The sequence below is a fragment of the Euphorbia lathyris genome, chromosome 7 (assembly GCF_963576675.1).
Source record: "Euphorbia lathyris chromosome 7, ddEupLath1.1, whole genome shotgun sequence".
Lineage (NCBI taxonomy): Eukaryota > Viridiplantae > Streptophyta > Magnoliopsida > Malpighiales > Euphorbiaceae > Euphorbia > Euphorbia lathyris.
The window spans coordinates 63,881,760-63,907,867 of NC_088916.1; the positions used below are offsets into that span (position 1 = coordinate 63,881,760).

The 26,108-nt window shown below is 32.8% G+C and overlaps 1 protein-coding gene across 1 annotated transcript; it reads right to left on the minus strand.

Moving 5' to 3' along the window:
• Positions 1-730: 730 nt before the first annotated feature.
• LOC136234986 (GDSL esterase/lipase EXL3-like) lies at positions 731-4,350 on the minus strand. The gene is made up of 5 exons (XM_066024491.1): positions 3,983-4,350; positions 1,879-2,009; positions 1,559-1,792; positions 1,167-1,422; positions 731-1,084 (listed from the first exon to the last, which is right to left on the minus strand). The coding sequence occupies exons 1-5, from the start codon at positions 4,317-4,319 to the stop codon at positions 891-893; spliced, it is 1,152 nt and encodes a 383-aa protein (XP_065880563.1). The 5' UTR covers positions 4,320-4,350; the 3' UTR covers positions 731-890.
• Between the last annotated feature and the right edge of the window lie 21,758 nt (positions 4,351-26,108).

Sequence of the window (26,108 nt, forward strand, 5' to 3'; positions counted from 1 at the left end):
CCATTTGCTGCCACAGTCGTCGTCCTACAACTCCCTTCTCAGTTTTTTCCTTATTTTTTCTCTATTCTAGTCTTTTAACCAGGTTTAGTTTTAAATTTACTTTTTCTTGTTGGTTTTATAATCTATCTACCTTATCAAACTTCTTTTTCCGTTAGATCTACACCTGTTAGCTATACTTCTTTCATTTATTCTTTTCTCGGTCTTAGTAAGAGCGGGAACATTTCATCTTTTCCGTAGATTCATAGATCTGCATGGTTACAAAAAAAAAAGAAAAGACTCAGATCCGAATGTCCGGAAGAGGTTAAATGATGGAGAAAAGATTATAACGGTTTTTCAATGGGATTCGACTTACGAGTATGATATGATTTATATTTTTGTTGTGTTTGTACTTTTTATGATTTTTATTGCTCTTCGTAATCCTTTCTATTTCTTTTGTGTATCCTGTACTGGCTGTAGTATAACATGTATGAGTATGAGGTTTTATTCCACTTATTTTTTTTCATGCTGTATTTATACTTTTTAATCTTATATGGCATTTTTATATATATAAAGAAAACAAAAGAATAAGATGTCTAAGCAGCTAAGGACAACAGAAGGCCCAAAGCCTTAATTAATGTACCCAGTTTAATTGAAGGCCCAAAACTATAACCTGCAATAAAATTGAATTTATAGTAGTATATAGTTTTAAATTATAAATTCAATATTTTACGTTACAACATTAATAATATTTTAATTTATCTTTCCAAAATCAGTACAACTTTACTCAAAGTGATGTCAATTGAAGTAGGAGCATTTTACTAGCTCATAATAATTACACTTAAACACCTTGAATAAAGAAAATTATTTAAAAAAAAAATGACAGTAATTAATCAAAAGATGGGTTAATTTAATTAGTAAAATTTGACAATATACTTAGCAAGTAATTGAGATACAAGTATTTTATAAGCAGATTCAGTAGGATGATAACTGTCCCAAAACACGTGATCAGAAACGTTAGAACATGTGACCGGAGATAGTTTATTACATAGTATAGCGACCTCTAAAGCTCCCGTTCCGCAACATCCTTTGTTTACAACCGAAAAACCTGCAAAATTAAAATCGAAATCAACAAATGTTCACTAAAAGTAATTAATTTGAATAAATTAAGAGGTTGAAAATGTAATTACCAAATTGATGAGGGTTTTGAATGAGATTAAGGAGAGGATAGTATATGTCTATGTAGACAAGTCTGCTATTGGGGAGAGATGAATGAAGTGAATTTAAAGTTGAAGATAATTTGGAATTGAATAAAGTTGCAGCTTGGTTGTAATTTTCAGCACAATCTCTTTGCAGTCCTCCTCCTAAAGTTCTTTGTGATGGCACACATCCTATTGGTGGTACACTGAAAAATCCAATCCTTCTTGCCCCAAGATTATATAAATCCTTCAAGTTTAAATAAAAAGGTTAATATTATCGTAACGAGTAAAAAAAATGAAAAGGTTAATATGGAGTTATTGAATGTAATTGAATAAAAATTGGAAGGTAAAAGAAACGGATAAAACACGAAAGCAGTGTCTACCTTTACGAAAGTAGCAGCAGAGTCAGACATAAGTTGAGTATAGGCAGGGACATCATATTGTAATTTTCTAGCACGTAGAACGAAATAAGTATTTGCAATATCATCACTTCCAGCTACCACGAAATACAGACTATTTTCTATTATGAATTTTGCCCTTTCTTCTCCGACCATTCCTTTCACCTTTTCTATGTACTCTTTAAAGTAATTTAATTGCTCCGACAATGATATTACTCCCTGTATTTATTTAATTTAATCAAATTAATTAATTAATTTTACATTTATTTAATCAAATAAAATAAACAAATAAGATAAATAATTACCACTAATTTGGGTGTTAAAGGATCAAATCCCGATCCACCTGATGCAAATGTTACTCCTGTTATAAGTTCTTGAGGTGCCAAGGATGGATCTAAATATGCTGGCACTACGTCTTTTATTCCTAATTCTTCCGCTGTAAAAACAAGTGAACACAAGGGGTTAATGTAATGAGAAATAAATGAATATAATTTGATACGTTGAAATGAAAAATTAGAGATTTAATTAATAAAAACTGGAGTAATTAAAAAAAAAATGTTATTTTAATTTGGGAGTTTATCTAGAATTTAAGAGAGTTTGAATAAGTGAAATATGGACCATTTTTGGTAAGACATTGGAATTGGATTTGGAATAATATTAATATATATGTAGGAGTATCTATCATTATTAATTTGAAATATTGATGTTTGATCAACTGCCAACTCACTGTACCAGTCAGCATTCAATTCCACCACAATTTAATTACCTTTTTTTTTTTTTAAATTTTTGTTACCAAGGCATCTCACACATTTATTAGAAAAAAAAAATTCATTATATTTTTTCTTTTGTATAAAAGTTGAGTATTTATCTTTCAGAAAAAAAAAATTGAGGGTGCCTTATATGATTACTTTGTTTTTGATAAAGTATTATTACTTGGTGTGTTTTTACCATTGGATGATGGAGTATAAAATTAATCCAATGGTAAAAACACACAAAGTAAGGCTTACTTTGTCAAAAACAAAATAAACATATCCTTTACCAAAAGTTGAGTAATTATTATAGAAACACACGCGCAACATATGATCTTTGATTATTTATACATACACGTAATATTTTCCAATTTAATTTCCCTATCCACCACATATTTTATTTTATTTATAATTTCCTCTATCATTTTTATTTTTTGGAAGATCCTCTATTATTGTAGTTTGTAACTTATTTTCAGCAATAACTTATTTGTTTCCTTATTGATATTTAATTTTTGATGGAACCTCATTAATTAAGCTAGCAATGATATTATTTTAAAATAAAATATATGCATATAATAATATTTTTATATTATAAAATATATTCAGAAGAAAACATACTATTAAGTGAATTATTATTATTATTATGCAGGAATATTTTTCTAATTTTTCTTTCTTAGAAAAATAAATCAATTGAAAATTTTAAACTAGTAAATAAAAAAATATATGAAGAAAATTAAGAAAATATTAAAAATGTAAAATATTTTCGTAAGCCTTTTAGAACATTATTTCATTTCTTTTTACTCTTTTAAAAATAGTAGCCACCTATCACTTTTTTTCCGTTTTCGAGTTTTGTTACCAAATACCAAAAAATATTTTATTTTAGATAAAAAAAATATCTTATCCAATATTTTTCGGCAAACAAACTGTTAAGAATTAAAAATACATTATATCTCAATTATTACGTAAAAAAATTGAGATTAATGAAACAAATTTATCAATTTCACATTTAGAAAAACAGATTAACCAAGTGAAATAATGTGCTTGGTGTACTATATTTTACAATTCGGTATTATTATTAATAGATTATTAAATTTAATATTACATGTACTGAAAATATATAATTTCTAAAATTATATATATATATATATATATATATATATATATATATATATATTTTGAATAATTAGTAAGAGTCCATCCATGCATGAAGGAAATAGTTTCCTTTTTTAGTAAGGAAAATTATTGTATATAAAATAAAGTAAAAATTTGGCACTGTGATGATTCGAAAGAGCAGATTTAACCTGAGTATATAAAGTTATACAATTGTAAGTTTAAGTTTACGAGATGATGTAATTTCAAATATTATGAATAAAAGATGAGTTTTTTTTTCATTAACCGAAAATGTGCAATTTCATATTCTAACTGTCTTTCAATCTCCAACGTGCTAACCATCCAATAAGGTTTGAAACCGCACATATTTGTTAATGAAAAAAACTTATCTTTCATTAACGAGACTTGAAACTATACCATCTGATAAACATTAGGATTAAAATTGCATCGTTATGTACGTGAATGCTAAATCATCTCTTTCTGAGTAACCATACGATTAAATTTGTAAATAATTAAAGAGAAGAGAAGAGAAGGGATAAAAAGTAAATACCTATAAGGTCAGAAGGTATTTTACCATCAGAAAACCTTCCAGTAGGAAGACCACCTCTGAAATTAATCCCATAAGGTTCAAAATTGCACTTGATTACACTTGCAAGATTGTTGTTATTTCCAGCATCTACTATTGAATCTCCAAACACCAAAACTGCTGGCATTTTCACATTTTCAGGCAGTTTTACCAGACCTTTTGTACTCCATACTGTAACTAGAAATATCAATATTCGTAGCTTAGCAGATGAAGAAGAAGAAGACACTCTATTCCTCATAAACGGCATCGTTTTAATGTTATGCTTTTCTTCTTCAATATCTCCACCCTTTGAGGAAGACATCTGCTCTGTTGTTTCTGATGCCTATTTATAATAAAATTCTATGAATTTTAATTCATTTTTTTGTTGGATAATTTTATTTTTTAATTTATGGTTGAGGGTCTCTTGTCTTCATATCTATGTGAATGTGATACTCATTAATTAAAAGTGATTGTGTGTGTAAAATTATAAAGTGTCTGCTCATTGAACTTAATTAACCCTTTAATTCATATGGCAACACAGGAGAGAATTTGGATAAATTTCAATATATATCACGTTAAACAAGTTTAGGAAGCTAGTAGATCGTTTTAAGCAAGTTTAAGGGGCAAATTTGAACAAATTCGATGACTGATATATAATTTTAAGCAAATTCAGAGATTAAACGACATACTTTATAAATATAACGGGACAATTATTTTTTGGGACCAAGTTGATGTATTAATTTTTTTTTTGGGGACCAAGTTGATTTTTTTTTTTTTTTGGTGGAGATAAAATAATTTTGTTGCTTTGCATTTCTCTGTTTAAGATGTAAGTTTCTACCCCAATCCCTTATAGATTTTTTTTTTTTTTTTTTGAGATACCAATCCCTTACAGATTTATTATCAGTAGGACTCTGTTAGGTATACCTACAAATATTTTTATCAAGGTCTGCCTTATAAATTATGGGGTCACAGGCAAAATAAAACATAAAAAAAAGAAATTATGGGCCCTAGTTTTAGTTGAGTACCCTAGGACCAAGTCTGAATAAATTTATATGTGGAAAAGAAACAGTGAAAATAATTTTTTATTTAGTAAATATATTTATATCCTCAATCTAACCGATACAATATTTTTTTTTTATATGAAACCGATACAATATTTTTAATGTTAAAAATAATTGATGAATTTTTGTAACAAAAATACTAAATATAGGATCTAATGGTATCATAAATGTTAGTAGAGGTTATGTTTACTTTGTTTTTGACAAAGTAAATCTTATTTTGTGTGTTTTTACCATTGGATGCATTTGACATTCCATCATCCAATGGTAAAAATAAAATTAATAGGGATTTTAGAGCCGACTTGATTCCCATATCCTTGTCGTAACATTCTAGCCTAATACCATGAACATTTTCCGCTTTAGTCCAAATTCAACACATTGGGTCTCACGGTTTTAAAACGTGTCTCCATGTATTAGATTTCTACCTTATTAATATGCCTCAGTAACTTTCTTTCTATTTTCGATGTAGGATTTAGTTTATTTATACCTTCATCATCATCCTTTAAGGCCGCTCCTTGCTCAAACGTTCTACTCCCGGCGCCACCCACTCCGAACCGAGTCGTTACACTTGTAATCCTGATTAAGGACTTTTGTTAATATATTTATTCTTTTCAAAATTATCTTCTCTAATTCTTCAATCTCTGAGGTTTATTACTATTCGAATAGTGACTTGCATAGGTGCTCAGATGATACCGTGGAAGGGTGCCTTTTACATATTTTTTAGGCAAAAACTTGGTTTCTTAGCACACATGTAAACATATGATAATTGCTAGTTCTTCTACTGAAAATTAATACAAGACCCTACTGTTGAGTTACTCTCGATTCCATCTTTATTACACGAAACTGCTTATCCAAGTCTCCGATCGATTCAACTTTGGTGTGATAATATTGGTATTATTTGTCTCACAATTGATCATGTTTTTCATGCGTGCACCAAATATATTGAATTCGACTATGATTTCGTTCAGAAACAGGTGCATAATGGCTTCTTATCAATTCAATTTATTCTGGCCAAGAATAAGATTGTAAATATATATTTTAACCAAGCCGATATCGACCTCTCAGTTTTCTATTTTTCAATAATAGTTTAAGGTGTATCCTCGATATCGACTTGTGAAAGTATGTTAATGATAAAGATAAATTGTTTGTATTTCTCTCTACATTTGTATCCTAATCTCATATAGGTTTAATTCCTTATACTGTATCACCTCCACCTATAAATATCCTTGTGTCCTTGTAACCTTATTAAGGACTTGTGTACTAGAAAAATGGAAATGGATCATATCATATCACATGTGTAAATTTATTGGTTTCATTCCATATCATTCACGTTTGATCTCACCTTTCATTTCAAGTTTATAATTATCATTTCAGGTACTTACTGTCACACCCGACCCTAGACGATCTCAATCGACATCGGACGTAAAAGAGAAAGATCACAATCGACACTTAAGAGTCTCCAAATATTAAATATCACTTTTCTAGGTATTCCTCTTAAACGTATATTCTAAACAAATCCATATTCCTATTACATTAAAGCCTCAACATATTTACCAACTTCATCATATTACAATTAAATACTAAAGTTCGAACCACAATTTTAACAATAAGCAACAACTTCCGATCCTCACCTAATCGGTCGGTAACCTTCTCTCTATCATGTACTTTCTCACCTAAAAACATTAAAACATTTAAAAAGGTGAGACAAAAATCTCAATAAGAAACTATCCGCTACAAAAACCAACTTTATTTAACATAGCTACATATATACATTTATTAAGGGATTTAATCAAAACCTTATAAAATATACTCAAAACTTAAGTTCATATATAGTCAAAGTAGTAAACCAAAACCATAAAACTATATAATCTTGTATCCATTCTTGAGTTCAAAACCTTATAAAATATTGTAATCAAATAAGTGTTTTATCAAACCAACTCGTATTTAATCAAACGTAAAACCTTATATCAAAATCAATCATAACCGAAAACATAATCCAAATGAACTTAAAACATTGAATCCATCATCGAGTTTCTCCCCTTAAGTATCAATACATAACCACATATATAATCGAGACGTCTCTTAACATTGCCTATCCCATATGGTCTTACCCAACACTTCGCTGCCATACCCAATAGGTCTTAAGACTGTGTACACAGGCCATGTCTCTCACTGAACATGGTCTTCAAATATAAAACCACCGATCCGGATAACTCTCGATGGATATAAAATCATAAAATCATAACATACCAAATTTCCTTTCACAATCAAATTCCAAACAATTTCATAACATAAATCATTTGGCTTCAATTAACCCTTTTGTATCATAAAAATCATATTTGGATTTCAATCCAAAATAATAACAACAATAACCGCAACAGATTTCTCAATCCAAAAACAATTCATAAAAAAATCATCAAATTCATTTTGTTCAATATGGATATATATTGAAACCAAAAACATATATGTATATATGTAAATCAACCAAATTAAGCCTTAAATCAACATAATCAAGTAAAATCTGAAATTCACATAGAAGCATAGTCAATAGCTTCATTTGAAGCTTAATTTCACAATAAAAAGCAAAATCGTGAAAAACACGAATTTTACAAAATTTCTGCATAACCTTAAAATATCATTTTCTGAAAATTCTTTGATTATATATATATCTATATACATAAAACTCAAAATATAGTTGATAGTTACTTACCTTGGCTACTAATTGAGAAAAACACACACGTTCAATTCTCCTCTAAATTCTGTCTAAGACATTTCCCTCTAAACACTGCCAAAACTCAAAAACTCTTCAGTTAGGATTTAAATCTATATATAAGGATGCTATGTTTTCAATTTCGAGTAATTCGAACGGTCGAATCTCCGTAAATCAAAGAAACGGTGGAGAAATGGTTCGGAAAAAACTGATAAATCTAAAAGAATATGATAAATCTCACCTCTTCGCCACATATATATCTAAATCTGGTGAATATCTGGTTTGATCCTCCATCTTTATATAATCTTTTAAAATTATCCTAAACTTTTAATTTACACCTAAAACCATCAAATTAACTCCAAACTTTTCCTATAGCACCAAATAAAACTCACACACCTAATAATTATCATATATACTAATATCAAAATATAAATTTTAGAAATTTAGACACAGACGTGACAATTAGAGGGCGTTTGGTTCACAAGGGTAAGGGAAAAGGAATCAAGAAAGGGAAATTAAAGGAAAGGAAAAGAATAACCATTAATTCCCCTATGTGTTTGGATATGTTTAGGAAAGGGAATGAGGGTAAAGGGAATCCAATTCCCTAGAGGACATGGGGTAATGGCTTAACCTAAAGTGGGGTAATGGCTTAACCAAAAGTGGGTAAAGGGAATGAGTTTTTTTTTTTTGTAAACAAATAAGAACAAAAGGAATGAAACCCTTTCATTCCCATTCTCATTTCTAAAGACTCCAAACCAAACGCCCCCTTATAATATATATTTTAAACATGTTTATAAGGCTAATAGAACACTTTCAAAATTGAGAGACAAATCCGTTTATTTGGATAGGCTTAAACCTGGGCATGGACCGGCGAGCCCGCCCCGCCCCGCCCAGGCCCAGGCCCATTTAACCGGTTTTACACCTATGAAAATGCTACCAGGACCGGCTCGGTCCAAGCCTGTATAAGCCCGTCAAAAACTGAACCGACTTAGGTTTTATGAATTTTACATTGGACCGGCCCGACCCGATATACTATATATAATATATTTATATAAGTTATAATTATAATATATTTTTTATAAATATAAATTATTTATACTTAAAGTTTGTTGTGATGTGTTTTGTTTCCATAAAACACTGCACATCAAATTTTAAGTATAATAAATTATAATATTTTTTTTAATCAATAAATTATAATATAATTTAATTATATTTTTAATTGTCATAAATTATAATATATTTTAATTGTATTTTTTTAATATATAGATGGCCTTAGACGGGCGGGCTTGAGATTCATATTTTAGGCTCGAGCCGAGCCTGACTGAATTTCTTAAGGACAGGGCTGGGCTTGGGTTTGGGCTTGGACTTGTCAGGCTTTATTAAAAACCCGACAGGTCCGACCCGAGCCCGGCCCAGCCCGGTCCATGCCCAGGTCTACGCTTAATATATCATTTGCCTCCTGAACTTGTCTAAAAAGCTTGATTGGCTCCCAGAATTTTCAAAGTGTCCCGATAGCATCCTGAACTTGCATAAAATGTTCAGTTAGCTCCATGAACTTGCGTAAAATGTAATCAATTGATCACTCGGTCGCAAAAAAGTAAGTTAAATGCGGAAGATGTATTGTACAAGTTTAAAAAAAAAAGTAAAACGATCAAAATCGGGGTATACAGTTCTAATATTAGAGAAGACAAGTTATATAGTTGAGCAAGTAATAACTTCATTTTTAATTTATTTTTTTAATTATGTAATAACATTCTAAGATGCATGAATGCATCTTCCGCATTTAACTTATATTTTGTGACCGAGTGATCAATTGATTACATTTTATGTAAGTTCGATGAGCTAATTGAACATTTTATACAAGTTCATGAGGCTATCAAGTACTTTGAAATTTCAGGGGACCAATCAATCTTTTTTGACAACTTCAGGAAACAAATGATGCATTAAGCCATTTGTATAAATACAGAAAAACATGATGTACTATGCCTATTTTATTTCTTCCGAAAAAAAAAAAAAGATTGTGCATCACAAAAACATTTTATTATTATTTTGGTTCAACAACCTCTTTATTATCTTCTTTTTTTGCAAAGACCTCTTTATTATCTTCTCATTACGAAATATTATATTTAATTGAGTGTAATTCAATATGATGCAACTCGACCTTGTAATAAGTTTACAATAATTGAGAGTTTCAATTTTATCTTTTAATAACTATATAGTCAAAGAATGGATAGTTTGGTGGTATTTGTGGTGGATAATACATACTTGCAAGTAAAAGTTAGAGATGAAAAAACAGTTTCTAGTTAGGAGATTTCATTGCTAACAAATTTAGGAAAAATAATAATATGGTTATTATTGTTATTACATCCCAATTTGTCTCAACTACTCAATCTACTTGTGTATAGACAAGACATGTGGTTAATTAGCTAAGGCTAGACTAGACCATCAAAATTCTATCTTCCATTATTAGGTTTTTATCTTTTATCTTTGATTAGGAAAAGTAAAATTAGAGTTTTTATGAGTCAAACTTAGTGTTTATGGATAATAAAGCAAGAAAGAACATTCAAATTAAATGATTTTTTTTTTTTGAATAAAACACTTCTTAGTCATTAGAATCGGAAGAAAGAAAAACATTGAGATAGGGTGGTGGACATGCCCACACACCACGAACAGACTGAAAATTGACCGCCTTAGCTAAAAGATGAGCGACTGAATTCGCTGAGTGTTTTACATAAGAGACTGAGCAATTTTCTAGCTCTTTTAAGATACTAACACAAGACAAAATGACCTCAAAACCAAATTATTTACATATTTATGAGATGCATTCTGAGTTAACCATTGTCTCTATAAGAAACACTAACATGGGCATGTGGACCTGCACCAAATCCTTTAGAACACTAATTGTCTGTAGGTTGCCTAGCCCACGACAGTTCTAGCTTATGAGACTAATAACCCCAGGCGGGCCTGGACTCCAGGACCCGCCCCATATCCATTTTTTTTATATAATATCATATTCTACTTCCATACTAACATTCTCCATGCGTGGTCGTTTTGGATCGTGAATAAGTCCGTCTTCAATAGAGAGATTCTGACTCTCCTTATTGTTTGAACTGTCAATTCGGGACGGAGCACCACTTGTTGGTATATTCTTGCTCCTAAACGCCCTAGATTTAGACTTATCCGCTGTAGAACTTCATCAACATTTGAACTGTCTAAATTATCCTCATCAACTGCCTCCAATGGATTCCTTGGCCATCCTCTTCCAATTTGGGTCGTCGTTCTTATTGACTGGGCACGTAGATAGCTGCCAAAATATCTCTCAATAGGATCATCAGGATTGTCAAATAGCAATTGGCAGAATTTGACTGAGTGTCCGATAATTCCACAATAAAAACAGAAGAATGGTAATCTCTCATAGAGAAAATTGATCCACAACCACTCTCCATCACCACATTTTAACTTCTGGCCCCTTTTGATTGGGTTTCAGACATCGATAGTAAGTTTTATTCGCTGATAATTTCTCCGCGCACTAGTAAAGTTATTCGGATCTGATTCCGAGTAATGGCCTATTTGGTTGCCTAGAATTTTACATGTATCCTCTGTTTGAAAGCTAATTGGAAGATTAGATATCTGAACTCATATGATTAAATCATGCAATTCAACTTGGGTTGCTTGCTCCATTACATACAACTGTCTCACTATCAGCACATTTTGATTGAATGTCCAAGGGCCGTCATTTAGCACTCGTAGTACATCTCGCTCGTGAAAAACTGGAAAAGAAATCTCCCCTCCAAGTCTGATTCAGTGATGGTGACTCCCTTCACAAGCTTCCATATTGATGCTAGCATATTCTTCATACTTTCAAAGTGTACAGATTTGGCTGTTTGAAACTGACCAATAGCAAATTAGAAACCTTGATTGGTAGGATTAACAACATGTTCTTCTCCCAAAATCATCCATTGTTCCTCATCATCTTCTAAACATAATCGGAAATATGCCTCCATTAATCTCTTCCTTTTGTCCATTGAAAATCAGGTCGAAACCCTAGCTTGTAAGGTAAGTATTGCAGAAAATATAATTAGGTTAAAAACTTCTCAAGAGAGAAGACGACAAACGCTCCAACATGAGGGACTAAGAGCTAAAAGTTATTTAAACAGAAAATATGTTTAAGAAGAGAAAAAGATGAACAAACAAAAGAAGACAAGAAGCAAAGAAAAAAAGGCAATGGAGTAGAGAAAAAAAGATGAAGAAGAAACAATGAACTGGATGAATGGCAGAAGGAGACTCTCATTGGGACTCCCTTTCAAATAGATTGTAAGTTGTTATTCAAATTAAATGATTATTCTCCATAAAAAAAATAAAGAAAAAACTGAAATAAATAAAATGGGAAAGAAATTTAAAAGAAAAGATATAAAATTAAAAGATGGCATGTGACAACATCGTGTAAGAAACAAACAAAAAAAGAAACGACTGCAAATATTTAATGGTTGTGTCATGATTAAAAAAACAAAAGTTTCAATTAGTTAGTTGTCCGTAGATGCATCTATCACGTGAGCCAAATTTTTTAATATTCATCTGATTTATCAACCGATTGTGATTTTAAATGTGTTGCAAATGCTAAATAGAGTAAAATTAAGAGGGAAATATTATATTCACAGAAAGAAATTTCCGCCAGTGATTTTAACATGTTAATATTTTTAAAATTTTATATCATTTCCATATAGTGATAGTAATATTTTTGTTATAGAAAAAACGCGTGCTATTAATTAACATATTATACAAAAACGTGATAGTGGATTAAAAAATCAAAATAAATTTTTTAATTAATTAATTAATAATAATAACATATTAATTATAAATTATTTGATTCAATTTTTTTATTTATAAATTATACATTCCAAAAGAAGTGTATCAAATCTGTATATAAAATATAGTATAGATTAAAAACAATATATTAATATATTAATGAAGTAGGTGAAGAAGTATTATATTAATTGATGTTATAACATCAAATTACTAATGAAGTAGGTGAAGATGTATTATATTTATTAATATATAATAATAGATTAATAATTTATATTTAATAGGTATTATTATTTACAATATCAATTATAATTTACATTGTTATATTTTTTTTGGTAGAAACAGAAAAGGAAACAAGCAAACAAAAAACTAACCCGGGATCAGCCTAGGAAGGCTAACCCCAATCCTATCCTCTAAAAGAAGAGACGAAAGAAAGATGGGAGGATCAGAAAGGGTAGAAACACCTAACATCCCCTCATGCCCAGCTGCCGCCAAACGATCCGCAACCCGGTTCTATTCCCTATAGATGTGGCTGAATTTTAAGAACTCAAAGGAAGGGCGCAGCCTTAAAATAGCTTTGATAAGATTTTGACTGTTAAGACAAATAGCTTGGTTATCAGAAATCTTGTTGATTGCCTATAAGTTATCAGATTCCACAGACAACCTCTTTACACCCAGGCTAATGGCAAGCTTGATACCCGAGAGAATACCCCAAAGTTCTGCCGAAAAGAAAGACCCCATCCCCAGGTTCTGGGTAAACCCAGCCAGCCAGGTGCCACCCGCATCTCGAAGAACTCCTCCGGCAGCAATCTTGCCACTGCTAAGGCAGGAGCCATCCGTATTCAGCTTAACTACTCCTTCTCTAGGCTTGCACCATCCAACAAGGTGGACCTCTCTATTCTGGGTAGACCTGGCAAGGGGATCCCCTTTGAAGCTCTCAGTAATAGTAGAAAGTTTTTTTGAGAAGAAATCAAGTAAATCAGGAATCAGGACAGTTTTATCAGCAAAAAGCTCCTCGTTCCTCCACTTCCAAATCTGGTGACAGATGATAGCAAAGAAAATGTCACCATGCTCCATGTTAGCCAATAATTTTCCACTAGCTCCATCAGAGAACCAGTCATACTCAGAGTGGGCCATGAATGAAGGAAGAATGTGGTGAGGGAGAATCTTCTTCCAAACCTCTTTACTTTTAGGGCAATCCCTCAGGGCATGGCACAAAGTTTCATCATGGCCTCTGCATCAGCTGCAAGCCCCTGAGTCCACCAAATGCCGTCTGTGCCTATCCGAATTAGTAAGCAACCTGTTCTTGACTCCCAGCCACAGGAAGCTCCTAATACGGTAAGGGATTTTAAGGGCCCAAATGGACTTCCAAGTATCCGAGAGGGGATCGGCCCTGTTAGGGGTAAAAGCTTCAAATGCTGACTTGCAAGAATAAGCGCCATTGTTCGTCAGGGCCCAGCAATGCCATTGTTATATAATGTGAGGAGTTTGTGATTTTTTTTCTTCACAAATTTATATCCCCACAAACTAAAGCCTTCAGGTACGACTATGTTGGATTTTGTTAGAGTTATATGATTCTTTTTAATTGTTTTATGTAATTATTTGAAAAAATCATTTATTGGTTTAAGTTATGATTAAGTTGTTATACATTTCTTATAAAATTCAACTCTTAAATGATGTACAAATTACTTTATTTGCTGTATTTTGGTGTTTTTTTTAATGAATTTGTTTTTATGCAGTATAACAATATTGCAATTGAAACCACGCTTCAACCAAATTATTAATCACCTCTCTGTCGAAAAAGATACCTGGAGAATAAAAGTCAGGGTAATTAGGTTATGAGAAACACTTAAAACAAAAGATAATAATTCTATAATGAGTTTGGATATGATATTGCTAGATGAAGATGTATTTATTTCACATTTTTATATATTCATTATGTAAATATACTAATATAATTTTTTATTGCAAAACAATATAGCACCATTCATGGAAGCATTCGTAAAACCCAAATTTATAAATTTCGAAGCAAATTACATGAAGGAAATATTTATGCTATTGAGAACTTCAAAATTATATTAGCTTTGCAAAGCTAAAGGTCTATTTCTAATGAACATAAGACTGTCTTCCTTCTAAGAACTAAAGTAACACAAGTTAATGAGATTGATTACAAAGTTTTCAGCCACGAATAACTATATGTCGTCGTATCAAGAGTGACAACAAAGGTTGGACTAAAAATCTTGATCACAGATGAAGAAATCACCGCAAAAAGTCATGCCGCAAATATAGTGTACAAAAAAAATCTTCAAGGACTTTATTATATTTGTAAGTATACAAAAATAATAATATAAATGATATATTTATTAAAAAAAATATTTAATTTCATTGGTTAAATATATTACTAATAAAGTTAACAAAATATTTTGCAGATCCTTTCAATTTTGTATTTTGTATTTTTTTTTTTTTTTTTGCAGATATGCAGATAATGGAATAACAACAAAATCTATCTTCCATTACGTCAGAAAAAAAAAACTTTAGATAAGATATAATTTACATTTATATAGTTTTTTAATAAAATATTAGCATATATATATTCATAAAGGACAATTGCAATTGACAATAAATTTACAAATTAACATATTGAATTAAAATAACATATCACAATGACAAAAAAAAATTAAGACCTTAAAAAATTTGGTTATTTAAAAATAATTTTAAATTTAATTATCATTAAAATATTACAAATTTTTAAAATTAACTTTTATATCTATAAATATGTTTGTGGATCTATCTATATACATTTGTAATTATTATATAATAAAATATTTACTAAATAGTATTTAATTACACTAAGAAAATAATAAATGAGTTCTCATATAAAAGAGAGACAAAAAATATTAATACAATATAGGTTCACTTAGACTATTGTAAACTACTTTAAAAAAAAATTAAGTTAAATATTATATTATTTATAATGAAAACTCACTCATGCTATTTTTAATGTAGGAATTTATAAAGTTTATTACCTATCATTCGGGGACGTCGGTACAGTTGATGCCAAGCTTTATTCGGATTAATGTTGATGCGGCCACTTTTATGACCGACAATAATGCCGGCTTTAGGTGTTTGGCGCGGGATGGCAATGGTCAATTCATTGCAGCGAAGAACGGGCTGATTGAAGGCGATGTGGATGCTATACTAGCAGAAGCTATCGCGCTACGTGAGGCCATGTCTTAGGTTAAGACTCGCAGTTGGCAGAGGGTACTAATCGAAATGGACGCACAGGTAGTGGTGACGGCTTTACAACATGTCGCCAGCGCTACATCTCCGTTTTATCTCCTCATTCAGGATTGCCTTTCTATTTTGAAGGATATCCCACAGTGTTCTATTTGATTTATTCATAGAATATACAATTCGAAGGCTCACGCCCTTGCACGGGCAGTATCTAACATTAACAATAGGGGAGAATGGCTTTTGTTACCTCCTCATTTTTCTTAGCTTTGTACTGAACCTTTCTGATTAATGATATTCATCCCAGTTTCAAAAAAAAAAAAAAAAACAAATTACCTATCAAGCAAAATGTTTCATGAAACAAAATGTATTTATGAAGTAAAATGTTGTTTGAATTAAACCAAAAATGGGGTTTAAATTTGTCATAAACTATTCAAACAAAAAATTATACAAACTCATTTTTAAAAATAATTATTTTTTTTAATTTAAATTAAAATAAAAATTTATATAATTGCATGAAAATTATATATAATTAAAAAATAATACATTAAATTTTTGTACAAAAATTTAGTAAATTCACGCAACACGCGGGAATAATACTAGTATATATTGATAATATTGCTACACTCTCTTAGTACGTTATAACGAATTTGTGGTTTTTTTATTCATTTTATATTGGACAATTTTTTTAACTAAAAATCAAATACGATAGATGAGCTTCATCGAAAATAGAATTAAATTACAATTTTTTTTTTGTCATAAACTATACAGTTGAATAGATTTGTGAATTTAATTGCAAAATATTGATAATAAACCCAAATATATATGCTAATATCAATTGTTGAATTTGGGTTAAATATACATTAAGATTTAAGACCACGTATTTGAATGTAAAATTATATTGAATGGATTTTAGTTTTTAATGTTTTTTTAATGTAATTAACCTTTATATTTGTATCGCAAATAACTAAAATTTCAAAATATTAATTAATATATATTTTTAAATTCAATAATATGTTTAGAGTGTTTGATAAAATATTATATATTATGCGTAATGGGCGTATCTTAACCTAGTTTTGTTTTAAAAATGTAGTTAATATATGTATTTGAAAAAGGAAGTTATTCTAGATAGAAAGAAAATATATCTCAACTGTAACTTTTATATATCCAAAAACAAAAACAATTTATTTTTATAAAAATTTAGGGGTAATTACTAGATGTCCCAAAAAAAGAAGAGATTAAGATATTGTGAGCATAATTCTGATTTTTTGTTTTTAGTTTGGTACCAACAGTGAAACATTTTTTTTTTCTTTACAAAGAGTGAAGAAATTAATTAATTAAATTAGTTACAACATACATTAAATGTCACAGTTATCCCAATAGGCCAAACAGAATTCTGCATATATATTAATATAGATAGCTAGGGTCCCTCACATTTTAGGTAAAGTTCAATCAATAGATAAGTTTTAAAAAATAAAAGATGTCTCTCCCTTTGGAGTGTCTAACGTCTTCTCAATTGAGAAGTTTTCTACCTTAACCTAAATTTCTGATCATCATCTCCATACCTAGAAACGCTGATCATAAACCCAGCCTAAGATCTAATCAAAATTATCTCTCCATTACCATTAATTCCCCAATCGCCCTCCCAATAATCTTCTACCCCCATCGCAATATCCATCGTTGTCCTCTCCTGTACCTATCACAAAGTAATCCAATACAATCAAGGATGGAGAAGAACAAAGGGCGAGCGGAGGAATATGCCCAATTATGTCTCGACAGCAACGACGACGGGTTGGAGATCGCCGATGACCTGCTGCAATTAAATATCAACAATCAACACTTTTTTTATAGTCGGTCAGTTTCTTGCGATCAAAACAACACATTTTGAATCAATGAAAACTACCCTTGCAGCTATCTGGCAACCAGTGAAAGGTGTTACAATCACGGAAACTAACATGGAGGGGAGATATCTTTTCCAGTTTTACCATGAATTGGACATGAAACGTGTGTTGAACGACGGACCCTGGACTTTCAATCAAAACTTGTTAATTGTGAAACAACTAGAAGTTTCTGAGCAGCCATTGCACCCTACCCTCAATGATCTGATAATCTGGATACAAATATCTGATCTTCCTGTAGGTTTTCAAACGGAAGCTGTGTGTAGAGCTATCGGCAATCATGTTGGAAACTATGTAGAATCTGACCCCAAGAACTTTACCGGGCTACGGCGAAGCTATCTGCGTGTCAAGATTACCATTGATATCAGGAAACCAATTAAGACAGGTCAAAAGATTAAAAGAAGTGGAGGTGATTGGCTGTGGGTGAATATCCGATATGAAAGACTCCCCCAGCTCTGTTTTTTCTGTGGGATTATAGGCCATATGGACAAGTTCTGTCCTCAACTATTTGATTGTAAGGAAACAACCAGTGAGAGGAAATTTGGCAGCTGGCTTCGCGCATCTTTGAGGAAAACTGGTATTCAACGGGGTAAGGAATGGCTCCGTGACCCCTCAGAAGAATCTGACACAGCTAGGTTTGATGCTCAATCACATACGCATTTAAACAACAACGCTCAAGGCAATACAAAAGCATCAAACGCAAATGGGAATCTGAACACACAAACACCTCATAATAACAATTCTCGAGGACCCGAAACTACACAACCTCAGCTGGTCGATTTAATCGTTGAAGGGCTTGTCGTTGAACCAAAACGTCAGCGAATTAATGAGGATCATATGGAATTCGAACAAAGTTGGACCGAACAACAGAAACACGGTGAAGAGGCGAGACCTGGAGGCCAGGTCCGCCCGGAAGCATGAGTCTACTAAGATGGAACTGTCGAGGATTGGGCAATCCTCGTACAGTCAATGTCCTAAGGGACCTAGTTCTTGCCCACAGGCCTTTGATCGTTTTTCTCATGGAAACTATGATCAAAGTGTTAAAAGTTTGTAAAAAATTAGGATTTACGAAACATTATATCATCAACGGTATCGGACATGGGGGTGGGCTGACCCTCTTCTGGAAAGATAGTATTCATATTGATATTCAGTCAACCTCACTAAATCATATTGATTCACTAGTATCCATTCCAGGAATAACTCAATGGAGACTGACAGGCTTCTATGGCTTCCCTGAAAGAAGTCGGCGCAGAGAATCTTGGAATTTTCTTCGATCCCTCATCTCAAATAACACACTGCCGTGGTGCTGTGCAGGTGACTTCAATGATATTGCTTATCTTTCGGATAAGAGAGGAGGCTCTACTAGACCGTACTGGCTAATTGACGGCTTCCAAATGGCTCTGGAGGACTGCGGCTTAACTATTGTACCCATGAAAGGGTACCAATTCACTTAGGAACGAGGAAGGGGTTCTGATCGATGGATTGAAGAAAAACTGGATCGTGTGGTTGTTAACCAGGAATGGAATGAGACTTTTAACTCATCGGAGCTTTTCAATCTCACTACAGCCTGTTCTGATCATTCAGCGCTATTTTTCCGTCTCAAAACCTGGGTAGTGGCTCCGAAAGTAAAACGCTTCAGATTTGAGAACCAATGGCTTAGGGAGAATACTTGTGCAGCAGTCATTCAAACTTCATGGGAAACCAGTATAGGGTCTCCAATCGCAACAAGAATCGCAGCCTGCACTGATGCTTTGCAAGAATGGAGCAAGTCTCTGGAAGGTAATTTCAAAAACAGAATCAACACTCTTTGTAGACGATCTGAACTTCTAAAACAACGAACAGATCAGTTGGGAATCGAATTGTTCAAGGCAACCAGAACTGATTATATCAAAACGCTTCAGCAACAAGATGATTATTGGAAGCAAAGGGCGAAGCTTCACTGGCTCCAGGACGGGGATAATAATTCCAAGTATTTTCACCTGTATGCCTCCGCGCGGAAGAAAAACAACTCAATAAAAGAGCTGCGTAATAACGAAGGGCAGATGTGCGATTGGGATTGCGGCCTTGAGAACATCATTCATGATTATTTTCAGCAGATCTTTACCAGCTCCGGAAGCACAAATAACAATATCCTTACCTATATCAGCAAGCACATATCTAATGAACAGAACATGTATCTAAGCAAACCTTTTGAAGCGGATGATGTTAAAGAAGCTTGTTTTGCTATGAGCCCTAATAAAAGTCCAGGCCCCGACGGCCTTAATCCGGCTTTCTTTCAAAGGTTCTGGCCTATTATCGGACATGATGTTAGTTCGTTTTGCCTCCAAGCTCTTCATTGTGGCCATCTTCCACCAAATTGTAATGACACGCTCATAGTACTCATTCCCAAAAAAGCGAATGTGGAGAAAGTCACCGATCTCAGACCAATTGCTCTTTGCAATGTAATATTCAAAATCATCTCCAAAATGCTTGCACAAAGATTCAAAGCTGTACTACCATCAGTAATCTCAGACAACCAGAGTGCTTTCCTAAAAGACCGCCTAATATCAGACAATATTATTGCAGCTTATGAAGTTATCCACCATATGAAGAATAAGAGGCAAGGTAAAAAAGGCGCTGCTGCCCTAAAACTCGATATGAGCAAGGCATATGATCGCGTTGAATGGAAGTTCCTTTGGGATATGCTAGCACGAATGGGTTTCAATGTTATTTGGATTCAGTGGATGAAAATGTGTGTTGAAACGGTTAGCTATAAGATCATAGAAGAAGGTCGGGAAATCGGACCCATTAAACCATCACGGGGCATAAGACAAGGTGACCCACTTAGCCCTTTTCTGTTTCTAGTATGTGCTGAGGGACTCTCTGCACTCTTACGGGCTAAGGAAGCTTCCGGAGCCATTCATGGCTACCAAGTGGCAAGACATGCTCCGCGCATATCTCATATGTTCTTCGCCGATGATAGCTACTTGTTCTTTCAAGCAAACACTGATGAAGCTGAGACTATCCGTCATTGCCTTACTGAATACGAACAAGCATCGGGACAAAGCATTAATTTCGAAAAGTCAGCTCTTTTCTATAGTTCTAATACAGCAACACAAGCCAAAGAATCTTACAACCTATTACTTGGCATCCATGAAGTTCAAGAACTTGGTTTTTACCTTGGCGCCCCAGCTGATGTCGGACGAAATAAGATGCATACCTTTGGTTTTCTCAAAGACCGGATACAAGCTAGATTATCTAACTGGAAGGAGAAATTCTTATCTCGAGCTGGGAAGGAAGTATTGATTAAATCTGTCCTCCAAGCCATTCCGACATACATCATGAGCATCTTTTTGCTTCCGAATCAATTTTGTAATGAGATTGAAAGACTTCTGAACCGATTTTGGTGGCAAAATGATAGTACAACAAGCAACGGGATGCACTGGATGAGCTATGACAAACTTTGTGCCCCTAAAAAACTTGGAGGCCTTGGCTTTCGACATTTGCATGAGTTCAACATAGCACTTCTCATGAAACAAGCATGGTGAATCCTCCAAAATCCGCAGTCACTCACAAGCCGCATGCTAAAAGCCAGGTATTATCCAACCTCGGATTTTCTTAATGCAGGTACGGGACATAACCCATCCTTTGTCTGGCGAAGTATTCTAGCATGTAAAACTTTACTGTTAAAAGGTCTCAGAAGAAAAGTGGGTAACGGTTCTCAAACTCGGATCTGGGGAGATCCCTGGCTGCCTACTGATGAGGAACCAACAATTACTAGCCCAGAATCTCTTGCGTTACCAACTGGAAATGTCAATGATCTATTATCGGAGGATGGTCGTTGGAACCGCAGTCTGCTGCAGAACTATTTCAATGCTAGAGATCAGAAACATATTCTATCAATCCCATGAACAACTTTGATGCTCACGGATTCATGGTACTGGGGATTGGATAAATCAGGTTAATATACAGTTAAATCCGATTATCAGACTCTAACATCAAACAAACATTCTCATAATGAAGGTCAGCACAGAGATTGGAACGTTATTTGGAGGATTGAAGCTACACCAAAGATAAAGAATTTCATATGGAGAATTCTATCAGGTTGCTTACCGGTTATGCAAAACCTTGTGATCAGGCACATCAATCTTTCTCCTCTTTGCCCTGTATGCAAATCCTCAATCGAAGATGAGAACCATGTGTTTATTCACTGTCCAGCAACGCAACTTCTGTGGCTCAAGTTCTTTGGGGATAACAGAATGATCTCAATTGCAAACATCGATCTCTGGCTAACTACGATAATCGATTGTCCCCGAGTCCTTGCAAACCTCAAAAATTACGCACATATTATGGTGGATCTGGAAGGATCGGAACAACTTAGTGTGGAACAACATAAAACTAAACCCAGATGAATTACTGACTCGAGCTTTGCAGGAACAAGCAGATTGGTCTTGGGCTAAGGAGAATCGGATTTTAAACACTAATCCTCAAGCTACTTATATGACAAAATGGAAGAAGCCAACGGAAGGGCATCTGGCCTGCAACATCGATGCCGGGATCTTTCAAGAAGCAGGATATAGCTCTTACGGCTTTATCATTAGAGACCACGAGGGCAGCTGCAGATTTGCGAAGCACGCAACGTTTGATGGCTTATACGAGCCCATTATTGCCGAAACAATGGCAATCAAAGAAGCTCTTTCTTGGATTAAGGCACACAATCTGACCAAAGTGGAGATTCGCTCTGATTGTCTCTCTGCAGTACAGGCCATAAATAAGCAAACTCTATCTTTATCTTACATTGCGGATGTTACTTCTTTGTGTATTAGTTTATTACATGAGCTAGAAAATGTCTCTATCTCATTTGTTAAACGTTCAGCGAATTGTGCGGCTCATAGCTTAGCTAGAGCAGTCAATTCTGAGTCTGTTCGTGAGGAATGGTCCTGTGCTCCTCCCTTTATTTCTACCATTCTTTTGTTTGATTTAATTCAATAAAGTGTTTCTTTCTTAAAAAAAAAAAAAAAAAAGATAGCTAGGGTCCCTCACATTTATTCAATTTTAATTAATACAGAATTTTTTTTGTTGGCACAACAATTCATATATATATATTAAATGCAATAAAAATTATAACAATATGAATGTATCAAACTAAATAAGTTATTTTTATAAATCATATTTTGACCAAAATTAATAGATGAAATAAAAAAACCATGTTTAAATTTTTTTACAATTAACTATCTTCTATTTTTTTTATTTTATTATCACATGATATTTTTAATTTAAAATATCAGAAAACCAGATTTTTAATTAACAGTAATTCATCTTTTTTTAAGGAATGTGTCGATTCATATAAAACTGTTTAAGTTGATAATTATTTGATATTGTTGAAATTTCTTTTGATTAAGACATTTGTAAAAATTAACACTTTTTTGACTTTTCTGTAACGGTCCCAAATTAATAACTATAGGAGCTACATGGGTCGTATAGAGTCCATTAATCTCCCGACTTAGGAGAAAAATTATCGAAGATTATATTTATCCGATAGGTTTTTTTTTTCAACACATAAAATTTTCGTGGTAATTTTATTATTTTCATGGAAAATTCGACAAATATATCCATCCATAATTCTGTTCTTGTTTTTACTAAATTTTTGTCCAATCACCCTTGAAAATATTTTGGCTTTAATAATGGGACAAACAATCACACATGGCAAAGTACTTGTAAAAGTGCTTAAATTGGTTATTAGTAAGCAAAATCTAGAAAAGAAAAGAGTAGTTGATATTTTTGGAAATAAAAATTAAAGTTTGGTAGAAAAGAGTCACCTTCTCTCCAGCTCTCCTCTCCTTTCCTTCTAAAAGGAGAAAGGTCATTTGCTCTTCAATTTTCAACTACAATTGCAGCTTAGTCTTGTCGTGTGGTGCTGGATTTATTACACCCAATATTTTATTCACTTCTTTATTTTTCCAAATAAAATAAAATCAAATGCCAAAAATAACTTATATATCTCAACTATTTCAGGAATTCAAATATGCATATTAAGGAATCATTTTATCCGAAAGTTTAACTAAGGTTTACAAATTATTATTATGATCTGGGACATATTTCCACACACAAATGAAAGTAGTAACGGGGCGTTTAGCATTTGAGATGGATATGGATAAGGATAAATATTGAGATAGGGATAAGATAAATGATTGAGATATGGATAAAAATAAGATGCTGGAATTAATTATCTCATGTTTGTTATGTGAGATAGAGATAGGGATAAAATAATGCATTTTACTATATTACCCTTATCCAATTTTAAATACATTAAATTGAACTATCTTACAGGGATAACTTAGTCTTTTCCATCTAACTCTTCTTATCCCAGATCTAATACCACCCCCCTCCAGGTATAACTTTGATGGGATAAAATCCTTATCCCTCTCATTATCTCACCCTCTATCTCATAAACAAACAAAGGATAATTCATTTTAATTTTTTTTATCCCTATCTCCATGCCTTTATCCCCTCAAACAAGCGGCCCGTAAAAGAAAAAAATAGCTTATCAGTAAGAAAAAGAGGTTGTATTGCATGAGAAGCCACTACTTTGAAAATTGTGGGGTAACTTTTCCAGGCTAACAAGCCATTACTCCAATAATGCACGTCAATGCTTCTTCAATTTGAAGCGTGTAAAACGTATATTATTAATAAATAGAGTTATTAGGACCGGTTCTCGGTGTAGGTTAGGAGTGCGGCGGTCTAGGGTTTAGACTATAAGGCTCAAAAAATTTTGTTAGATCTATAAATATATGGAGTAATTTTTTATATACATATATTAATACTATTTATGTTTTAAATGGTCCAAAAATTTATATTAAAATGGTACAATTGGTTTTTTTGAATATAGGTTAATTTAAAAAAATTGTGAAACATTTTTTTGATTTTGGATAAATAAAAGTATATTTGCAAACATAAATTATTAATTTATTAGAATATATTTTAAATTTTTACTACAATTTTTTTTTATTAAAGGAACCTTTATGTGTTATTTTGCCAAAGGCCAATAAATTGTTAGGACCAACCTTGAGAGTTACCATAAGAATCTTTAAATAGTTAATTATATCCTAAAGAATATTCTCTAGCATATTCCTACAAAGCATCTTGAAACATGGATCGATACCCTTCCTACGATCTAGATAATTCATAAGGATCGTCAGCTAACATATCAATTTCCACTGTTCGGTCTATAATCAGTATAATGAAGGAAAGAGCGCCATTAGATTTTGTGAGGCAGTTTTACACAAAGGACATCTGCCATATGGCAGGGTACACCGTTTGATGTCATAGTGATTTAAGAGCCTCATGACGAATCTGATGACGACACATGTCTGACGGTCACTAGAACATTCATTTCCCAAGATTGCAACAACTACCTTGATTCTACTATATATATAGGACAAGTGCGGCACCCTAAAATGATATGTAACACAGTCACCAATATTCTTATTATCTTCAACCCTCTTAAACCTTTTACTAACTTAAGCATCAGAGTTGGTTCGACGGATTCTAACCCATCTCTCACATGTTGTTTCTGTTTTTCAAGTCACCAAAGAGATTACTAGAAGACAACACATATTGATTGACATCACTTAATATGATATTATATCATTTAAGAATTATTAAACCGAAAAACTCGAGTACATAAATAAAGTCTAAAAATAAGTATAAATGACATGAAAATAAGCTTAAGAGACACGTGAATCAATGGGAAGATGCTCTAAAGCATCAGGCTCTCAATCCCTATAATTATGGGTTGACAGTTAACTCATGCAAAATCTCGTTGGCCCGCCAAGGAATACTCTCTACCGTTGGCCCTACACGTCTCCAAGGTCACTATTAGGACGTACACACTAACAAGTAACATAATTATGCTGTCACCTTACAAATAGAAAAGGTGAATGCACACTAAAAGGTATATCATCACAAAATCCTAGATTTGTACTATTCATCACATTCTTCCTTTACAACTTTACTAGTTTAAGCATCAAAGTGAGGTCACCGACCGCTCCTTTGACTCATTTTTCTATCTTACCTCAGGATATTATATATCATCCCAAATCACACCAAGGAGATCATCATTAGATTTTTCTACATCAAATTGGTCCAGTGGACATGGACTTACGTTGCATTTATGGCTCACCTAAAAGATTCTACAATCTCAGTCACTTCAAAGCCCCAACTAATAACTTACCCCCCAAATACAAAATCCTCTTAAAAACAGCCTTGGATGCTAGCGGGAGTTCAGTTCCTAGAAATCATTCCAGATCTAGACAAACACATGGACAAATGCTTGGGTACACTAGATCAAGAAAGAAAAAGTTGATGGAAGGGATCACAAAGCAACTCATCTATAATTATAATGTAAACATCATTTAGGATGATCTGAATGA